At 40.7% G+C, this 19,390-nt stretch overlaps 1 protein-coding gene across 2 annotated transcripts in view; it reads left to right on the top strand.

Annotated features, from left to right (window-relative positions):
• The window catches only part of clcn2c (chloride channel 2c), a 213,933-nt gene that overhangs the window by 49,984 nt on the left and 144,559 nt on the right, over nt 1-19,390 (top strand). The window contains exon 2 of one of the 2 annotated variants that reach the window (XM_060943402.1): nt 14,017-14,170. In XM_060943402.1, the coding sequence (XP_060799385.1) occupies nt 14,017-14,170 (154 nt within the window). Of the gene's footprint in view, nt 1-14,016; nt 14,175-19,390 lie in introns of those variants that run through there. The other variant, XM_060943403.1, reaches the window with a different exon arrangement.

Here is a 19,390-nt window from a genome sequence, read left to right as displayed (position 1 = left end):
TGGCATTACCTTGTATTATTAACTTGATTGTGGATTTGATTATTGTTCATCTCCGTGGGGAGAGCAGTGTGTGGCTCGGTGATGTTTTTTTGAAGAATCTGACTCCTTGTCATTAAAGGCAGGGGACACTAACTTGGTTTGTTATATTAGAAAGTTAGTAATAAAGGAGTTGATTATAGTGCGGTTACAGTGTATTGCGATTTATTAATATCAATATGTAATCATTATGATGCACTTTCCTGAGTGTCTGGGTTATCGAGCCGTTATAACTCTAGTCTCATTGTTTCTCACCATCTACATAAATGGATTGAAAATCATGTGTAATATTGATATGGTGAAGTTTTGTAAGGACAGGGGAGTTTACATGTTCTGGTTTCTCAGTAACAAAAACATCTTGTTGACTTCGGGGGTGGAGGCTGCAGAGGGAACAACTGTTTATAGTTGCTATAACATAAGTGACTTCAGGAACAAGCTCATTTTCCCCAGTGTTAAATGTAACAATAAACAGATAAAGCATGACTTCTTGTTCTATTAATAAATAAATATTTGTAATTGTTGGTAAATTGCTGTGGTATAAGAGGAATAAAACACTTTGGAATGTGTTCGAGGAAACCAATAACCTTCAGAGTGATAACACGTTGTGTATTGATCCGTCAGTTAATGTTGCACTGCTTCAGTGAAGTGAGTAATGTTAGCATGGCACAATATTTTATGCTAAAAACAGGTTTCCTGAATAAGGAAAAATGATATAAAATCTCAATGGGAAATATTAGATGTAATATATAAAAAACAAACTTTGGTTTTAGGCACAGTTTAGTAATTAAGTTGAAAATGATTGTTCTATATGCAGATAATTTTAATGCTTTGATGAAATGAATGTTGCAAAATGATCCACAAATAAAATAAATTAAATAATCTAAGACCATTTTAAGTTTGAAACGATAGTTTTAATCATCTAGAATATGTTTTAATAATCTTAATTTGTGTAAAAAAAAATTTGAGAAATGTTATGAATGTGCCCATATTCAATATATTTCTACTTGGCTTTTTTTTTTTTTAAATTAATGATTTTATTTATTTATTTATTTATTTATTTTGCAGTATAGCTGCTTTTTTCAACTGTGTGTGTGTGGGGGCCCTTTTACATTATTTTGTATCCTTTTTTTACAATAAGAGTTTCTCAGTAAATGAAGTAAAAATAATAGTGGAAGTATCCTAAAATAACTTTGCTCACGCATGACTGTGTAAAGGGTAGTTTAGTGTGTGTGTGTGAGAGACTTCTCTGATGCATGTTTAATGGTGTAGAATGTTATTTATTATGGAGATGTTAACAAAACACGAATGTCTGAGACTCCACCCACTTCATTGAGACTGACTCAGGCCACGCCTCTTTGTGCCATAAGAAAAGGCAACAGATTCAATAGTGTTCCAATACTAATGAATGACGTGTCGAATCGTTGCCTCCCTACCCAATACTGTGTGTCAGTAGTAGACATACTGAGAGAGAGCATGTTATGTCGTGAGAAAACTGCAGCTGTTAACATCTGTGTGAATCCCACTGATTTCTTGTGTGTGTGTGTGTGTGTGTGTGTGTGTGTGTGTGTGTGTGTGTGTGTAGGTGTTTCTTAGATTTACATGGATTGTGAGTGAATGTTTGGCAGATTGTGTCTTTTTATACAGTGTTATTTTATTGACATGATAGAGCTTTATTAGACAGGGTTTTTAATAATAAAAAATAACATTTTATACTACAAACTGTTAAAACTCACCATTTTTGGCTAAAGTTATTTTACAGACAAATTCTAAGGCATAGTGTAAAAGTAGCTGGAAGATGTTTTGTCTCCTTCAAGAGCTAAATGGTTAGTTACAAAACCATTAAAGATTATAAAAAATGAATCAGAATAAAAATGAGAAATATTGAATAAATGATGTGGTAGCACAACAGTGTCCCTGAATTATTTTATAATTCAGTACCTCAACAGCAGATGAAGGATTCTGTTTGATACCAATGAGCGTACATTTGAATAAATGAAGCAAAGCTAAACAGATGAAGGTGGGCAGCATGGTGGTGTAGTGGTTCTGGGTTTGAGCCCAGTGGCCGACGTGGGCCTTTGTGTGGAGTTTGCAGGTTCTCCCTGGGTCTGTGTGGGTTTCCTCAGGGTGCTCTGGTTTCCCCCACAGTTCAAAGACATGCGCTTAAGCTAACATGGGGCGGGCTTGGGCTGAAGTGCCCCCTGAGCAAGGTATCTAACCCCCAGCTGCTCTCTGGGAGCTGTAGCATAGCTGCCCTGTGCTCATTGCTTTCGTGTGTGTGTGTGTGTGTTTGTTCACTGCTTCAGATGGGTTAAATATAGAGGAGGAATTTCACTGTGCTTGAGTGTTCATGTGACAAAGGCTGCTTGGCTTGGCGGCTTCTTCTCCTCCTCCTCCTCCAGAGCTGGGGTTATTGATTTCACTCTTCTACAGCTAGGCTTCTCAACACCAGTTCTCCAGATGAGGAATTCTTGATTTCAGTCCGCCAGAGCAGGGGTTCTTTACGTTTTCTTCCAAAGTATGACTCCAGTTCTCTGGAGGATAGGTTCTTGACGCAAGTCTTCCAAAGCTGAATATTTCGAGTCTGGTCTCTAGGATCACGATTTCAATTTCCTAGACCAAGGTTTCTCACCTGTGGGCCTTCTCTGCAGAAGTTTCTAGGTGAATAGGTTCGCTACTCCAGTCCTTCAGCACAAGCAAACATTTTGTAAAATTATTTTTGCTTTTCTTCTCTTTTTATGTTTTGAACACGTGACCATTTTTCTTTCGTCCTGTCAACACCCACCCCCCGTCTACTTCAGTGCGTGAAGGTCAGTTTAATAAGGGAATATTAAAGTGTGGGCTGGACAGGTTTTATAGGAATGAACACACATGCACGCACAAACTCTGGGTCAGTGTATTGGTTTTGTCTTGATATTGTAATATTTTATTGTGATGTCATGATTTTCTGATTGATCCTCGGATGTCGTGACGTTTCAACTATTTTATTTGTATGTGCAGGAACGTAAATTGGGGATTTCCCCCACACACGCGCACACTGCCCAAGTTGTGAATCATGTTAAATGTGTTGCTTAAAAGCTCTACTCTGCCCCCAGTGGCTGTACAAAGAATTGCCTCCTTTAAAGCTGTGATCTATAAACAATAGGTTAATTCATGCCTCAGGAGACCCTTCCTACTCCTCCTGAAACTCAGATTCTTCTCCCACGGAGCAATGAATTGGTGCAAAGGTGGGTGGGAATGACACAGTCACCTCCATCAACACAAAGACCTTTTCTCTCTTACGCTTGTTCTTCCCCCTCCCCCTGTTTCTGCAGCTTGGCTTTTTGGGTCGCCAGTGTTTCTCTTCCATTTCCATTCACTGTCCATCCATCTGCACTCGTTTGTCCTCCTTGATACACTTGTTTTTCCGTTGTTCTGTTGCTCCGTCAGGGCCTCATTTGGCATGGAGATTCAACAGGAGTGCCAAAACTTTTCTTCCTCTTCTTTCTGTGTGTTTATGCCCTGTGTTCACAACTTTACTCTAATTTCTTTTTCTCAATCAAGAGTGTGCGTGAGCGAGACAATTACCTGCTTTTTCAGACTGAAGGGCCAACTGAAAGCTTTTCCTTAATAACTGTAATGCTCTCTTGTCCTCTCTCTCATATATTCATATACAGTGGGGCAAAAAAGTATTTAGTCAGTCACCAATTGTGCAAGTTCTCCCACTTAAAAAGATGAGAGAGGCCTGTAATTTTCATCATAGGTATACCTCAACTATGAGAGACAAAATGAGAAAAAAATCCAGAAAATCACATTGTCTGATTTTTAAAGAATTTATTTGCCAATTATGGTGGAAAGTAAGTACTTGGTCAATAACAAAAGTTCATCTCAATACTTTGTTATATACCCTTTGTTGGCAATGACAGAGGTCAAATGTTTTCTGTAAGTCTTCACAAGGTTTTCACACACTGTTGCTGGTATTTTGGCCCATTCCTCCATGCAGATCTCCTCTAGAGCAGTGATGTTTTGGGGCTGTCGCTGGGCAACACGGACTTTCAACTCCCTCCAAAGATTTTCTATGGGGTTGAGATCTGGAGACTGGCTAGGCCACTCCAGGACCTTGAAATGCTTCTTACGAAGCCACTCCTTCGTTGCCCGGGCGGTGTGTTTTGGAACATTGTCATGCTGAAAGACCCAGCCACGTTTCATCTTCAATGCCCTTGCTGATGGAAGGAGGTTTTCACTCAAAATCTCATGATACATGGCCCCATTCATTCTTTCCTTTACATGGATCAGTCATCCTGGTCCCTTTGCAGAAAAACAGCCCCAAAGCATGATGTTTCCACCCCCATGCTTCACAGTAGGTATGGTGTTCTTTGGATGCAACTCAGCATTCTTTCTCCTCCAAACATGACAAGTTGAGTTTTTACCAAAAAGTTCTATTTTGGTTTCATCTGACCATATGACATTCTCCCAATCCTCTTCTGGATCATCCAAATGCTCTCTAGCAAACTTCAGACGGGCCTGGACATGTACTGGCTTAAGCAGGGGGACACGTCTGGCACTGCAGGATTTTGCCGCTTTTCCACTACAAACGCGGCTGAGCCGTGCCGTGCTGAGTCGAGCTGAGCGGGGCTGTTGGGGTTGCATTTTGACTACAACCGCGCTGAACCGTGCTGGCTGGAAGTGGGTGGACACATTGGGTGGAGTTAGCGAAAGTGAGTGGACGTAACGTGATGTCGTTAAGCAGCGCAAACAGTGACATCAGTGATCTTTTAAGCGGTAGTCTCACAACCCGAATAGTAAACAATAAACATAGAGGACATGGAGTCGTTAGTGTTGCTGGTCTTGGTGCTGTGGCTTGTTGTCACCGACAACGCCAACAGATACTGGCAAGAGCGTATAGATGAGGCGAGGCACATAAGGCTTCAGAAATTCTCGTAATTCTTCTCCTTCCGGGTTTACGGTGTTTACAGATCCCAGCGCGCTCGCGGGGCGTGTGTGGGCATGTGAGGACACTCCTCCTCACCAATCAGTGCACAGGGGAGTGTCTGCTCACGCCCCCAGCCTCACTCAGCTCGCTTTGGCTCGCTTCAGCCCCACTCCAAAACGGTGCGAGTTTTAGGGGCTAAGCAGGGCTGAAGCGAGCCGAGTCGTGCTGTTTTTTGGTAGTCGAAACGCGAGCCGTGTCGGGCTGAAGCGAGCTGAAGTGAGCTGAAAAAGGGTAGTGGAAAAGGGCCATTTGAGTCCCTGGCGGCATAGTGTGTTACTGATGGTAGCCTTTGTTACTTTGGTCCCAGCTCTCTGCAGGTCATTCACTAGGTCCCCCCGTGTGGTTCTGGGATTTTTGCTCACCGTTCTTGTGATCATTTTGACCCCACGGGGTGAGATCTTGCGTGGAGCCCCAGATCGAGGGAGATTATCAGTGGTCTTGCATGTCTTCCATTTTCTAATAATTGCTCCCACAGTTGATTTCTTCACACCAAGCTGCTTACCTATTGCAGATTCAGTCTTCCCAGCCTGGTGCAGGTCTACAATTTTGTTTCTGGTGTCCTTTGACAGCTCTTTGGTCTTGGCCATAGTGGAGTTTGGAGTGTGACTGTTTGAGGTTGTGGACAGGTGTCTTTTATACTGATAACGAGTTCAAACAGGTGGCATTAATACAGGTAATGAGTGGAGGACAGAGGAGCCTCTTAAAGAAGTTGTTACAGGTCTGTGAGAGACGGAAATCTTGCTTGTTTGTAGGTGACCAAATACTTATTTTACCGAGGAATTTACCAATTAATTCATTAAAAATCCTACAATGTGATTTCCTGGACTCTTTCCCCCCATTCTGTCTCTCATAGTTGAAGTGTACCTATGATGAAAACTACAGGCCTCTCATCTTTTTAAGTGGGAGAACTTGCACAATTGGTGGCTGACTAAATACTTTTTTGCCCCACTGTGTGTGTGTGTGTGTGTGTGTGTGTGTGCGCGCGCGCTTTGATCATTTTGCACAACAGAAATATTTATTGTGAAATTGTCTGGCATATTTTTTTTCATGACTTTTGTTGAAAACTTGAATGTTTTTAATTGATTTTGTCCTGATATTGGCATAATTTTTCTTCTCCATAAACGTGGGGTATCTGTGTAAATGTTTGAGCATTACAACAAATAATTAATGATTTCAATTAAAATTTGAGTTTCCCTAAAGTCAGGAATTTTCGGTTTTGAATTTCAGTTTTCTTTTGGTAAATTGTGACAATGCCATTAATAAAATCTGGAAGTTTCATCTCTCCATCCATCATTCGTTCATCTGGCAGCCATTTCCTCAGTCAGCATGCTGTAATTGTGGCTTTCCAACTTCTCTTTTTCCTCATACACATTCGCTAGTTTCGTGATTTCCATATTCAGACCTCTGTGTGAAACTTTGTTTACCAGCCGTGCTTTTCCCCCCCCCCATTAACATCCTTAATGTGGCTTTCTCTGGTTATTTAGAACCTGAACTGAATGTTCTGAATGCTAAAGAAACCGTTGCACACCCATTTATTGCTGTTTTTTCTTCCTTCCATCTGTGTTCCTGTCTTTGCAAATCTCATTACAGGCTCATTTTCTCCGTCGTTCTGTGTTTTTTTTTTTTTTTTATCACATTCACCTGTGAGCTGCTGTTTTTGCTCAGAGCGATTAATCAGCTAGCTTATGTTTACCGATTAGTGCCCACGCTAGCAGTGAGTAATCGCTCGAGTTTGAGTTCTTTGCACTGAATTCTCAGACTCTGCAGCTTCCAGACATCGTTAATCAAAGTCTAAGTCACAGTCATGTTCTCTCCGTTTCAGGCTCAACATAATAATAATAATAATAATAATGTACACATTTATCATTTTTGCTTCTATTCTGGTGCTATAAACTAAATTGGTTAAATATTTTGTTTATTTTTGCTCCAGTTTGAATGTTGGAATTTTTTCTATTATTTAAGCAATTACTAATACATGTTATCAGTAAATTGTATTTAATTTATTTACCCTAACCCTAATAATACTTTATTTATTTTTTTAAATATTTTTTTGGCCTTTTTTCACCTTTATTGGATAGGACAGTGTAGAGACAGGAAATGAGCGGGAGAGAGAGACGGGGAGGCGGCACGGTGGTGTAGTGGTTAGCGCTGTCGCCTCACAGCAAGAAGGTCCGGGTTCGAGCCCCGTGGCCGGCGAGGGCCTTTCTGTGCGGAGTTTGCATGTTCTCCCCGTGTCCGCGTGGGTTTCCTCCGGGTGCTCCGGTTTCCCCCACAGTCCAAAGACATGCAGGTTAGGTTAACTGGTGACTCTAAATTGAGCGTAGGTGTGAATGTGAGTGTGAATGGTTGTCTGTGTCTATGTGTCAGCCCTGTGATGACCTGGCGACTTGTCCAGGGTGTGCCCCGCCTTTCGCCCGTAGTCAGCTGGGATAGGCTCCAGCTTGCCTGCAACCCTGTAGAAGGATAAAGCGGCTAGAGATAATGAGATGAGATGAGAGAGACGGGGAGGGATTGGGAAATGACCTCGAGTCGGAATCGAACCCGGGTCCCCGGATTTATCGTATGGCGCCTTGTCCACCTGAGCCACGATGCCCCCCACCATAATAATACTTTAAATAATACATAACTCAATGCAGTGATTTAAAGCAATGTTTTTCAGTATTCAAGTAGTGACACCTAACTTCATTATTAAAATGTGTTTTTGAAGTGGGTTTTTTTTTTGAGTTCCTTCAATTCAGAAATGTTCCTTTTTTTAATTTTTCAAGTTAGTATAACTGAAATATTTAGCCTACATTTTTAAAACACAACTGTCGTTCTCTAAGCCTGCTAACCTCAATTTTTGTAAATACCTCTCCCTCTGCTCACCCTGTAAATGCCCTACGTCGCTGGATAGTGAAGGTGTTTTCTGCATCTCGCTCCTTTTTCTTTGTTTTTCGTTTGTCGCCTTCCTCGCATTCAAACTGATTCGAGCCGTGACGTCCAAAATGGCAGCATCACATGACTTGGTCACGTGGGTGAAATACCTCAATTGAATGAAACTGGCTGATTTTTGGGGGTGTGCCTTTAAATTTAAATATGCAAATAGCTTCACTCTGGCATCCAGTACAGCATTTAACATTTTAGTTTTTTAAAAATTTTTGAACGTTTTGCAGACTGGTAGTCGATTCCAACTGAGTTGGCACCACTTCATATTTCAAGAACATCTTTATAGCACAGCCCATCCAATTTGCACACCCCAAGTTGCTAAGACTGTCATCAGTGAAATGTGCCAAGTCCAACACTGTCAGATGAGTTTGCCTATTAACTTCCTTTGGAAAACTATAGACTCTTGTTTTCTTCTGTGCATCCTGGAACAGCACACTTACTTTTGCATCTTTTACCTTTTCTTTCCAAGGAACTGATTACTGAGTAAGTAGATGGCTCCTCCCCTTCTTTATTCAGATTGCGATGAGCATATGTTAATGAGGGGTGGTACCAGGGAAGTTTCGATGTATTGAAGTGATGCTCTCTAACTTGCCTATTTTTGATAATCTTATAAATAAATCTTATAAAAAAGATAAATGTTGACAAAAATTGCTACTATGTTTGTTGTGAATGAGCGAGTCGCCAGAGGTCTGTAACTGGGGTCCGTACCATAGAATATGGACCCACTCGCCAGCCAATCAGACTGCAGGATTTGATGGAAACCGGACTACGAAAAAAATCTCATCTCATTATCTCTAGCCGCTTTATCCTTCTACAGGGTTGCAGGCAAGCTGGAGCCTATCCCAGCTGACTACGGGTGAAAGGCGGGGTACACCCTGGACAAGTCGCCAGGTCATCACAGGGCTGACACATAGACACAGACAACCATTCACACTCACATTCACACCTACGGTCAATTTAGAGTCACCAGTTAACCTAACCTGCATGTCTTTGGACTGTGGGGGAAACCGGAGCACCCGGAGGAAACCCACGTGGACACGGGGAGAACATGCAAACTCCGCACAGAAAGGCCCTCGCCGGCCCCGGGGCTCGAACCCAGGACCTTCTTGCTGTGAGGCGACAGCGCTAACCACTACACCACCGTGCCGCCTACGAAAAAAAAATGTATAAAATAATGTATCATAAGTCACTGTATCATATATATATATATATATATATAAAATAGATATGCGTTAATGTTGGAATATATATGTTGATATGTTGATTGCGATGTCGTATCATAATTGCTAGAAGATATACCAGCTCGTAGAGGTTTTTAAAAAAAAAAAAAAGCAATGATTCTTTTGATGAGATGAACTCACTTAAGCTCTGCCCATGTTGACTCAAACAGCTAATCTCTGTTTGGGATGGAGTCCATATCCTGATTGAACATTTATCCAGGGAACATATTTACACACAGAGTGTGTGTGAGAGAGAGAGAGAGAGATGGCAAACTTTTTCAGAAATGCCCCTTGACCTTTGCTCACTTGGCCCACAGCACCGTGCATTGTGAGCATTAAGGCTAGAAAAACACCCACACACTCAGTCAGCAGAAAAGAACGCGCGTGCACACACACAGTTGTAATTACACACACAAATGGAGATTGCCTACAGGAATTGGGAGTTGTCTATGGACTTTTGGAAATCAACCCTTTTCCTCCTTTTTGTGTGTGTGTGTGTGTGTGTGTCAGTCACAAGTTTTTCCACTCTCTCTTATTCATACATAGCTCACTGTGCAGCATTTATTATTTTATTTCATTGTCTATAGTATACTAGTCATATGTTCTAGCACCCTGCAGGCCTTCACTGTCTCTCACTACCTGATGGCTGAAGCTAATTATCTTTCTGCTTTGTTTCTTACACATCCTGTGGCCAAAAAATGGCAGACTACGAGCTCACTGGCTCGTCCTTAAAGTACTGGTTTTCAGTCAAAACACAAACTGATTTTAAGAACAAGGTCTACTCGCTGGATTTAAAAAAAGATGAGATTTGCAGCATCTTGGATTTAAGTTATTCCACTGAATTGTTGTGAAGTCTGGACCGTAGCAGTGAAAATGGGTGGTTCCTGGCCATGTTGACTAGCGAAAAGCACCAACAAGAAAACTCCATGTTTTAGCATTGAATCAAACCGCACTCCTACCTGTAACATTTTAGATATCCATGAGCATTTCTTGGAGTCAACATCGTACCACCCCAATTCCAAAAAAGTTGGGACACTGTGTAAAACATTTAATAAAAACAGAATTTGATGATTTTGCAAATCATGGAAACCCAATTGAAAAAAAGTATAAAGACAAAGCATCAAATGTTGAAACTGAGATTTTATTTAATTTTTTTGAAAAATATATGCTCATTTTGAATTTGAAGTCAGCAACACGTTTCAGAAAAATTGGGACAGGGCAACAAAAGACTGAAAAAGTTGTGTAATGCTTAAAAAAAAAAAACTAACTAGGTTAATTGGCAACAGGTCAGTAACATGATTGGGTAGAAAAGGAGCATCCCAGAGAGGCAGAGTCTCTCAGAAGTGAATATGGGGAGGGGTTCACCGCTCGGTGAAAGACTGCGTTAGCAAACAGTGCAACAATTTTAAGAATAATGTTCCTCAATGTAAAATTGCAAAGAATTTGAGCATCACATCATCTGTGGTCCATAATATCATGAAAAGATTCAGAGAATCTGGAGAAATCTCTGTATGCGAGAGACAAAGCTGAAAACTGACATTGGATGCCTGTGATCTTCAGGCCCTCAGGAGACACTGCATTAAAAGCAGACACTTATCTGTAGTGGAAATCACTATGGGCTCAGGAGCACTTCAGAAAACCATCGTCCGTGAAAACAGTTCATTACTGCATCCACAAATACACAAGTTAAAACCAGATATAAAAAATATCCAGAAACTGCGCCACCTTCTCTGGGCCCGAGCTCTTTTACGATGGACTGAGGCAAAGTGGAAAACTGTCCCGAGGTCTGACGAATCAAAAGTAGAAATTCTTTTTTGAAAATCATGGACACAATGTTCTCCAGGCTAAAGAGGAGCGGGACCATCCAGCTCATCAGTGCACAGTTCAAAAGCCAGCATCTGGGATGGTATGAGGGTGCATTAGTGCACATGACATGGGTAGCTTGTATATCTGGGAAGGCATCATTTAATGCTGAATTTTTATTTTTATATATATATATATATATATATAAATAAAAACAGAATGCAATAATTTACAAATCTCAAAAACTGATATTGGATTCACAATAGAACATAGACAACATATCAAATGTCGAAAGTGAGACATTTTGAAATTTCATGCCAAATACTGGCTCATTTGAAATTTCATGACAGCAACACATCTCAAAAAAAGTTGGGACAGGGGCAATAAGAGCCTGGAAAAGTTAAAGGTACAAAAAAGGAACAGCTGGAGGACCAAATTGCAACTCATTAGGTCAATTAACATGACTGGGTATAAAAAGAGCATCTTGGAGTGGCAGCGGCTCTCAGAAGTAAAGATGGGAAGAGGATCACCAATCCCCCCAATTCTGCACCGACAAATAGTGGAGCAATATCAGAAAGGAGTTCGACAGTGTAAAATTGTAGAGTTTGAACATATCATCTACAGTGCATATCATCATCAAAAGATTCAGAGAATCTGGAAGAATCTCTGTGCGTAAGGGTCAAGGCCGGAAAACCATACTGGGTGCCCGTGATCTTCGGGCCCTTAGACGGCACTGCATCACATACAGGCATGCTTCTGTATTGGAAATCACAAAATGGGCTCAGGAATATTTCCAGAGAACATTATCTGTGAACACAATTCACTGTGCCATCCGCCGTTGCCAGCTAAAACTCCTATACTTCAAAGAAGAAGAAGCCGTATCTAAACATGATCCAGAAGCGCAGACGTCTTCTCTGGGCCAAGGCTCATTTAAAATGGACTGTGGCAAAGTGGAAAACTGTTCTGTGGTCAGACGAATCAAAATTTGAAGTTCTTTATGGAAATCAGGGACGCCGTGTCATTCGGACTAAAGAGGAGAAGAATGACCCAAGTTGTTCTCAGCGCTCAGTTCAGAAGCCTGCATCTCTGATGGTATGGGGTTGCATTAGTGTGTGTGGCATGGGCAGCTTACACATCTGGAAAGACACCATCAATGCTGAAAGGTATATCCAGGTTCTAGAGCAACATATGCTCCCATCCAGACGACGTCTCTTTCAGGGAAGACCTTGCATTTTCCAACATGACAATGCCAAACCACATACTGCATCAATTACAGCATCATAGCTGCGTAGAAGAAGGGTCCGGGTACTGAACTGGCCAGCCTGCAGTCCAGATCTTTCACCCATAGAAAACATTTGGTGCATCATAAAACGGAAGATGCGACAAAAAAGACCTAAGACAGTTGAGCAACTAGAATCCTACATTCGACAAGAATGGGTTAACATTCCTATCCCTAAACTTGAGCAACTTGTCTCCTCAGTCCCCAGACGTTTACAGACTGTTGTAAAGAGAAAAGGGAACGTCTCACAGTGGTAAACATGGCCTTGTCCCAACTTTTTTGAGATGTGTTGTTATGAAATTTAAAATCACCTAATTTTTCTCTTTAAATGATACATTTTCTCAGTTGATATGTCATCTATGTTCTATTCTGAATAAAATATGGAATTTTGAAACTTCCACATCATTGCATTCAGTTTTTATTTACAATTTGTACTTTGTCCCAACTTTTTTGGAATCGGGGTTGTGTGTGTGTGTGCGCGCACATTTTCAGAGCAATATGCTGCCATCAAGACACAATCTTTTTCAGGAAAGGCCTTCCTTCTTTCAGCAAGACAATGCCAAACTGCTTTCTGCACATATTAAAACTGCATGGCTCTGTAGTAAGAGTCCAGGTGCTAAACTGGCCTGCCTGCACTCCAGACCTGTCTCCCGTTTTTAAAACATTTGGTGCATTATGAAGCACAAAATAGGACCAAGGAGACCCTGAACTGTTGAGCAACTGAAATTGTATATCAGGCAAGAATGGGACAACCTTTCACTTTCAAAACTACAGCAATTGGTCTCCTCAGTTCCCAAATGTTTAGAGTGTTGTTAAAAGTAGTGGTAATGCAGTGGTAAACATGCCTCTGTCCCAACTTGTTTTGGAATGTGTTGCTGACATCAAATTCAGAATAGCATATATTTTTCAAAAAAACAATGCACTTTCTCAGTTTCAACATCTGATATGTTTGTCTTTGTACTATTTTCAATAGGTTTCCATGATTTTGCAAATTATCGCATCTGGTTTTTATCTGCAGTTTACACAGCGCCCCAACTTTTTTGGAACGGAGGTTGTAGGATGAACATATCTTTAGTTGAAGTCTTACTAGGAGAAACTCTCATTTCGGATGTTGGCAATTTAGTTCTTACTAGTCATAATTCTAATTGTAGGTATCTGAAACTGCATTTTTACTCGTCCCAGTGTATGCTTTGGATATTTAAAGTTGCATTATGGCTATCTAGAAGTTTTTTTCCATTTTGGATATTTGAAACTAACATTTAGTAAGAATCGAATTTTCTGTCTGAAATGGGAGTCTCTTCTAGTAAGAATTCGATTGAAGATCTCCACAGTTGCGTTTTCGATATCTAGGATGAACATATCTGAAACTGAAAGCTCAGTACACATGAAAGGTAGAAGTGATATCATTTGTCCTAGGAAGAATGCCATTGTGGAGATCTGAAATGTTCTTTTGGACTTGGAAGAATTGAATTACAGATGATATCTGTGATTCATATCTAGCCCAGCTATTAGAATGTTAAAACGGCTTGCTGTATGAGCGGCGAGGTTTATTTACGTTAGTTAGTTAAAGATGTATGCAGCTTTTGAGTGCAAACCATTACACGTGCAGTTAATTTACACTTAAGTGTCTTTTTTTTTTTTTTTTTTTTTTTGCATATTTAGTATTTTATTGTAGTTCAGATTTGGCCAAAAAAAGGACCTCAGATGAGACTTTTCAATCTTAAACATGATGAATGTTTTCATCAGCTGGAGTGTGTAACAGCATCTCTTTCCTCTGGTTGTAGATGTATGGACGCTACACACAGGACCTGGGTGTGTATGCGAAAGAAGAAGCAGCACGTCTAAGGGAGGAGGCGGCATTCAGACGGCTGGTGACTGAGAGAAGCCGATCGCTCGAACTCCTTGAGTACGACAAGAGCCGCTGTGCCAAGTGCAGGAGTGAGTGCGTTCCACATTACACCATGTCTCATTCCAAATAACTTGCATACTACCCCGACACGTGTACAGTAATCAGCTGTGCTGTACGACCTTTTCGAGAACTTTTTTTTTTTCAGAAACTTGGCACCTGCATATGTGTTATTAATCAGCTAGGTTCCACCCCTTTTTACTTCAGAGTTGATACTTTGAAGGAACAGATGAAATGGAACTCCTCACACTGAACTTCAAGGAAGTGGCTGGTCTTGTTGTTAAATGTAACGGTCATAGTTCCTGGATTCCACTTGCAGGAACCATGTATGCTTAAGGTTGTTAGGGGCTCTGAAATGAGTTGTGTTCCAATTTAGGGGTGGCTGCTTTCCCTAGACAATTCAGCACACTGTATCCAAATCATTGATAGTCTGAGGGTCTGAAATATGGGCTGTGTTCCAATTCAAGATGCTCACTTCCCCTAGACACTTACACACACGCGCGCACACACACACTATTGGAATGGTTAAGCAAGTTTAATGATCTGAAATATAGCCCGTGTTTCAAATTTGAACAGCTCATTTTCCCTTGACACTTCTACACATGATGTCAGAGTAATGATTGTGAAGCTGTCCTGAAATTTGGGATTTTCTCCCCATTCAGACTTGATAACTTCCCCTAGACCCTCTTTCTTATTGACATGGTCCAGTAGAACGCTCCATTGTCCTGTATTACGATTGCATATTTAAATAAAAATAAGAGTATTGTTAAATTTTGTTTGTCTCTAAATTTTTTGAATGGTGAACTAATCAGTTGTTTGGGACGCAACCCAATGGGTTTTTTTCCCTCTTGTCTGGTGCCCTCTTGTGGTCAAAATATATAATTTTTTTTTTTTTAAAAAGGGAAATATTTTAAGGAAATGTAAAAGTAAAACATTAAAGCAATATTAATGAGTGAGAATTTAACCAAAGCTTTATCACTTATTTATAATCAAAGTGAGGTGATCTTGCATTATATTAAGATAATTAAAATATTAAACTATTGTACTTTTTATTCTAAATTTTTCTATAAAATTTAATGTCCTGAAATGTGTGCATGCTTGTTTGTCACCACCAGGGGGCAGAAGTATACTTCAGTGAAGACATTTGTTGATATGAAGATTATTTTATTTAAATGAATTCAATTCTATATGTGAGGAACGCTGTAGGACACACACACACACACACACACACACACACAGTGACAGATATGATATTAGCAGGAGCTGTCACAGGTTGCCATAATTAGTTTGTCTACTGCAGAGTTGCAGGTCTCTCTGTCTCTTCTGTCACCTGAGGAAGTAAAAATAAAGACTGAAGGGAGAAAGTAAAAGGGGGGAAAGCAAAGGAACAAATGAAAGAAAGAATGGAAGTATTAAAAATGTGAGGAAGATTTAAGAAATCTTTGGATTTATCCTTTGACGATGAAAAAAGATAAAGAATTGAGGAAGGAAGAAAGTGTAAAAGAAGGCTAAAAAGAGAAGGAAAAAAGGAAAGTTAATATAGAAAGTCAGACGAGAAATAAGGCAAAAGGAACAAAAATGTTGAAAAAGTAGAAGGGGGGAAGGGAATAGATGGGGAAAGGGGAAAAATGTATATAATCACAGGACAGAATAAAAAAAGCAATCAGTAGAAGGATTAAGCACACAATTTCTCTCTCCACTGATTCTCATCTTCATTTCTTATACTACACCTTTTATCACTTATTAAGTCTGCCCTAATTTTATTATTTTCCTCTGCATTCCTTTTTGTTTCCTTTCATCAATCTTGATTTCCTTTATTTTCTGTTTCCTGTTTTTCTTTCATTCCAAGTCGTTTTTTCTTTTTTGATCAGACCACTCCCCGGACTTCTTTCTGATATTTTAGAATGAATTTGGTATTTTCAGGTATTTTAACTCATTAAAATGAATGAATAATTAAAACACTTTCTATTAATAACCTCATCAATTAGACACCATCTGTGTGTGTTGAGAGAGGGAGACGGAGAAGGGGAGAGAGATGGAGAGGGGGAGAGCAAGAGTAATTGATGGTAATTGAATAAAATCAGAAAAAGGCCAAAGTTGGTAAAAAGTTTGGTTGGGGGGGGGGGGGAGGAAAAAGTAAAGATAATAATAAAGAAAATAATCTTTCTCACAGTTCCACACATTTCATGTTTCTGTCCACTTCTTGCATCAGTTATAACAGCTAAGAGACAGGTTTATATTTTTTGGGTTTTATTTACTACAGTATGTCAGATTTTTCAGTTTGTCAGATGTTTCCAGAAATTATTGTAATGACTTTTAGAAGCATCTGATTGGCCAATTTGTGATCAAGAGGAATTAATTGGGAGTGCACATGTGGCTATAAACGGGCCTCGCTTTCAAGCCTGTGGGGAAAGCCAATCAACTGAACCAGGGGGAAAAAAAAAAATTTGTAGATCTCCACAAGCCAAATTCCTCCTTAGGAGCAATTTCCAAGCAACTGAAGGTTCGATGCACATTTGTATAGTCATCTGTGTGCAAATCTAAAAATCCTGGGAGCGCACACACTGCGTTGTTCAGAAAAGAGGCATGAATCAACTCCCAGGATGAATGAACTTTGAGTCCCAACATCTGAGTCCCAAGACCAAGGAAAGGAACTGGTGAAAGAATTTGAGGCATCAGGTGCTAATGTCCAGTACATCTACCATTTAAGGCCAAGTTTACATTAGACCGTATCTGTCTCGTTTTCTTCGCGGATGCACTGTCCATTTACATTAAAACGCCGGGAAACGAGAATCCGCCAGGGTCAACGTATTCAATCCAGATCGTGTCTGGTCCAGTGCTGTGTAAACATTGAGAATACGCGGATACGCTGTGCTGAGCTCTAGCTGACGTCGTCATTGGACAACGTCACTGTGACATCCACCTTCCTGATTCGCTGGCGTTAGGATCACACACACAGCGGCTCAGTCCCGAGTCACTGCTTGTGCGCTTCACTCGCGCGCTCTGTGAGCTGCGCAGGGCCGGAGTGCGCACCCTCTAGAGGGCACTCGCCGTTCAGGGCGGAGTGATTTGGAGCGCAGGAGGAAGCGCTGAGCTGCACTGAGGTTTATTTACACATTTCAACCTCCTTCAGGCGCTTAAACTCAGTGAGAACATGAACATCACAGCCAGGTGTGTTTATCTGCTGGAGAAGGTGTTCACTTGCCATCCTTCCACTTGCAAGTGGTGAGTGACTTGCGCATGCCTGATATGCACTGGGATCATGTGACGTGCCGTCTAATTAGTCATGTGATTGGCGTATCCGTGTATTGGCGTTGCTGTGTGCACGCGAATCGTTTTAAAAACGTTAATCTGATGATCCGCTGATTCGAAATAACGTAAACAGGGCATCAGAGGCATCAACATAGCCTGAGAGGATGAAACTGCTGCTGTAAGATTAGCATAAAAAGCCAGACTGCAGTGTACAGGAGCCTTTTGGAGACTAGTTCTCTGGTCTGGAACTGTTTAGCTACAATAATCAGAGCTGTGTATGAAGGAAAAAAGGTGAGGCTTTTAATCAGAGAAACACCATACTAACTCTGGAGCATGAGAGTTATGAGAGAGCATTATGTTGCTGGAAAAGGGAATGGTGCACTTCAGAAAATACAGGTGAATCTTAATTAGAATATCGTTTAAAAAGTTTTTTTTATAATTCAAAAAGATGAACTTTTCTATATTCATGGTACAAAGTGAAATATTTCAAGCCTTTTTTCTTTTTGTTTTAATTTTGATTTAGAATATTGCAGGTACTTGGCAGAAGCTCTTATCCAGAGCAATGTGCAAGTGCAAAAGTCAGGTACAAGAAGTGCTCAACTTGTAGACAAAGTTCTAGTGCCAACTGAACAAGTGACAGAATAACACCTCGTGTAATTGTAGCATATGTATCACTAATACACACTATTTACACCACTTGACCAATTCTAGGTTCAATTGATGTGTGGGGTAACACAATAAAATTAGGCCAGAGACTAGGTACTTTTAAACACAAAATCTGGCACTTTACTGAAGATAATGAAACAAACATGCATGCATAACAACAGGCTTTCAAAATGGTCCTAAGGATAGGGTTTCAAAGGATAAGGGTTTCACTCCCCCCTCTTTCTCTACCCCCCCCCCCCCCCCCCCCCCCCCCCCGGTTGGAGGCAGTTTTAGTTCAGATAATTCACCATGAGTAGATAATGGTTTATTTTGGTTAGATAATTTAGTTACGTTAGATTAGACCAGTCTATTAGTAACTCTCGTATTTAGGTTTGATTAGTAACCATTTTTATTCGTAACCATTAGTACCGATAACGATTTCGGTTCTCCCCTTCTCTTTTTCACAGGTAAGGGAAAAATTGTATGTTTCCCAAATCAACAATTATTTCAAATCATAACCTTGACAATTATAAACCCAAAATTCAGAACAAAATGCATCACATTTTCTGTCAGTCCAGAATTCAGTTTACATGTATTCCAGTTCAGTGTGGAGTTTCCCAAAAGCATCCAGGGGTGATAGCGTTCCGGCGCCGCGCCGGATTTCCGGCGCACCGTGGCTGGGGGGAAAAAAAAAAAAATCTAGTTCGCCCATTGTCCTGTGTCATTCTGAGATGCGCAGATAGACAGTAAAGGGAATTCCGAATTCCCTTTACTGTCTATCTGCGCATCTCAGAATGACACAGGACAATGGGTGAACTAGATTTTTTTTTTTTTTCTTTCCCCAGCCATGGCGCGCCGGAAATCCGGCGCAGCGCGCCGGAACGCTATCACCCCTGAGCATCGCAGCACAAAGCTCATCGTTAAATGGTTGAGCGAGCAGCACAATGAACACTCTCTGCTAGTTAAGATGCTCTTAGTGTTAAGAGGCTTTTGGGAAACCCACCACAGTTTGGTTCAAAAAGTGGAAAAACTTGCAGTCCTAACACTCCTACCGATCTGGCAGCTAGGTTCCCGAACAATCAAGTTGTGCAGCAGATCCTCTCCCTTCTACAATGACGTTTTGAGTTCTTGTCGTTAGGAATGCAGTCCATGGGTTTGGCTTGCCATCTTGTGTCCTGCGTGCACGGCATCTCCGCGCGTACACACACGAATGCTTTCTAACTCCAACTTCTAACAGGAATGAAAAAAAAAAAAAACCCTGACCTGTATGGCAGGTTAGAAAATAAAGCTTTACACTGATATAAATCAAGTTAGTAAAGTTTTACAAGTATCATGCATCATATTACTGCTATATT

This window comes from Neoarius graeffei, chromosome 16 (assembly GCF_027579695.1).
Source record: "Neoarius graeffei isolate fNeoGra1 chromosome 16, fNeoGra1.pri, whole genome shotgun sequence".
Classification (NCBI taxonomy): Eukaryota; Metazoa; Chordata; class Actinopteri; order Siluriformes; family Ariidae; genus Neoarius; species Neoarius graeffei.
Note: the sequence above shows the minus strand (reverse complement) of the source record. Positions and strands in the feature narration are given on the sequence as shown.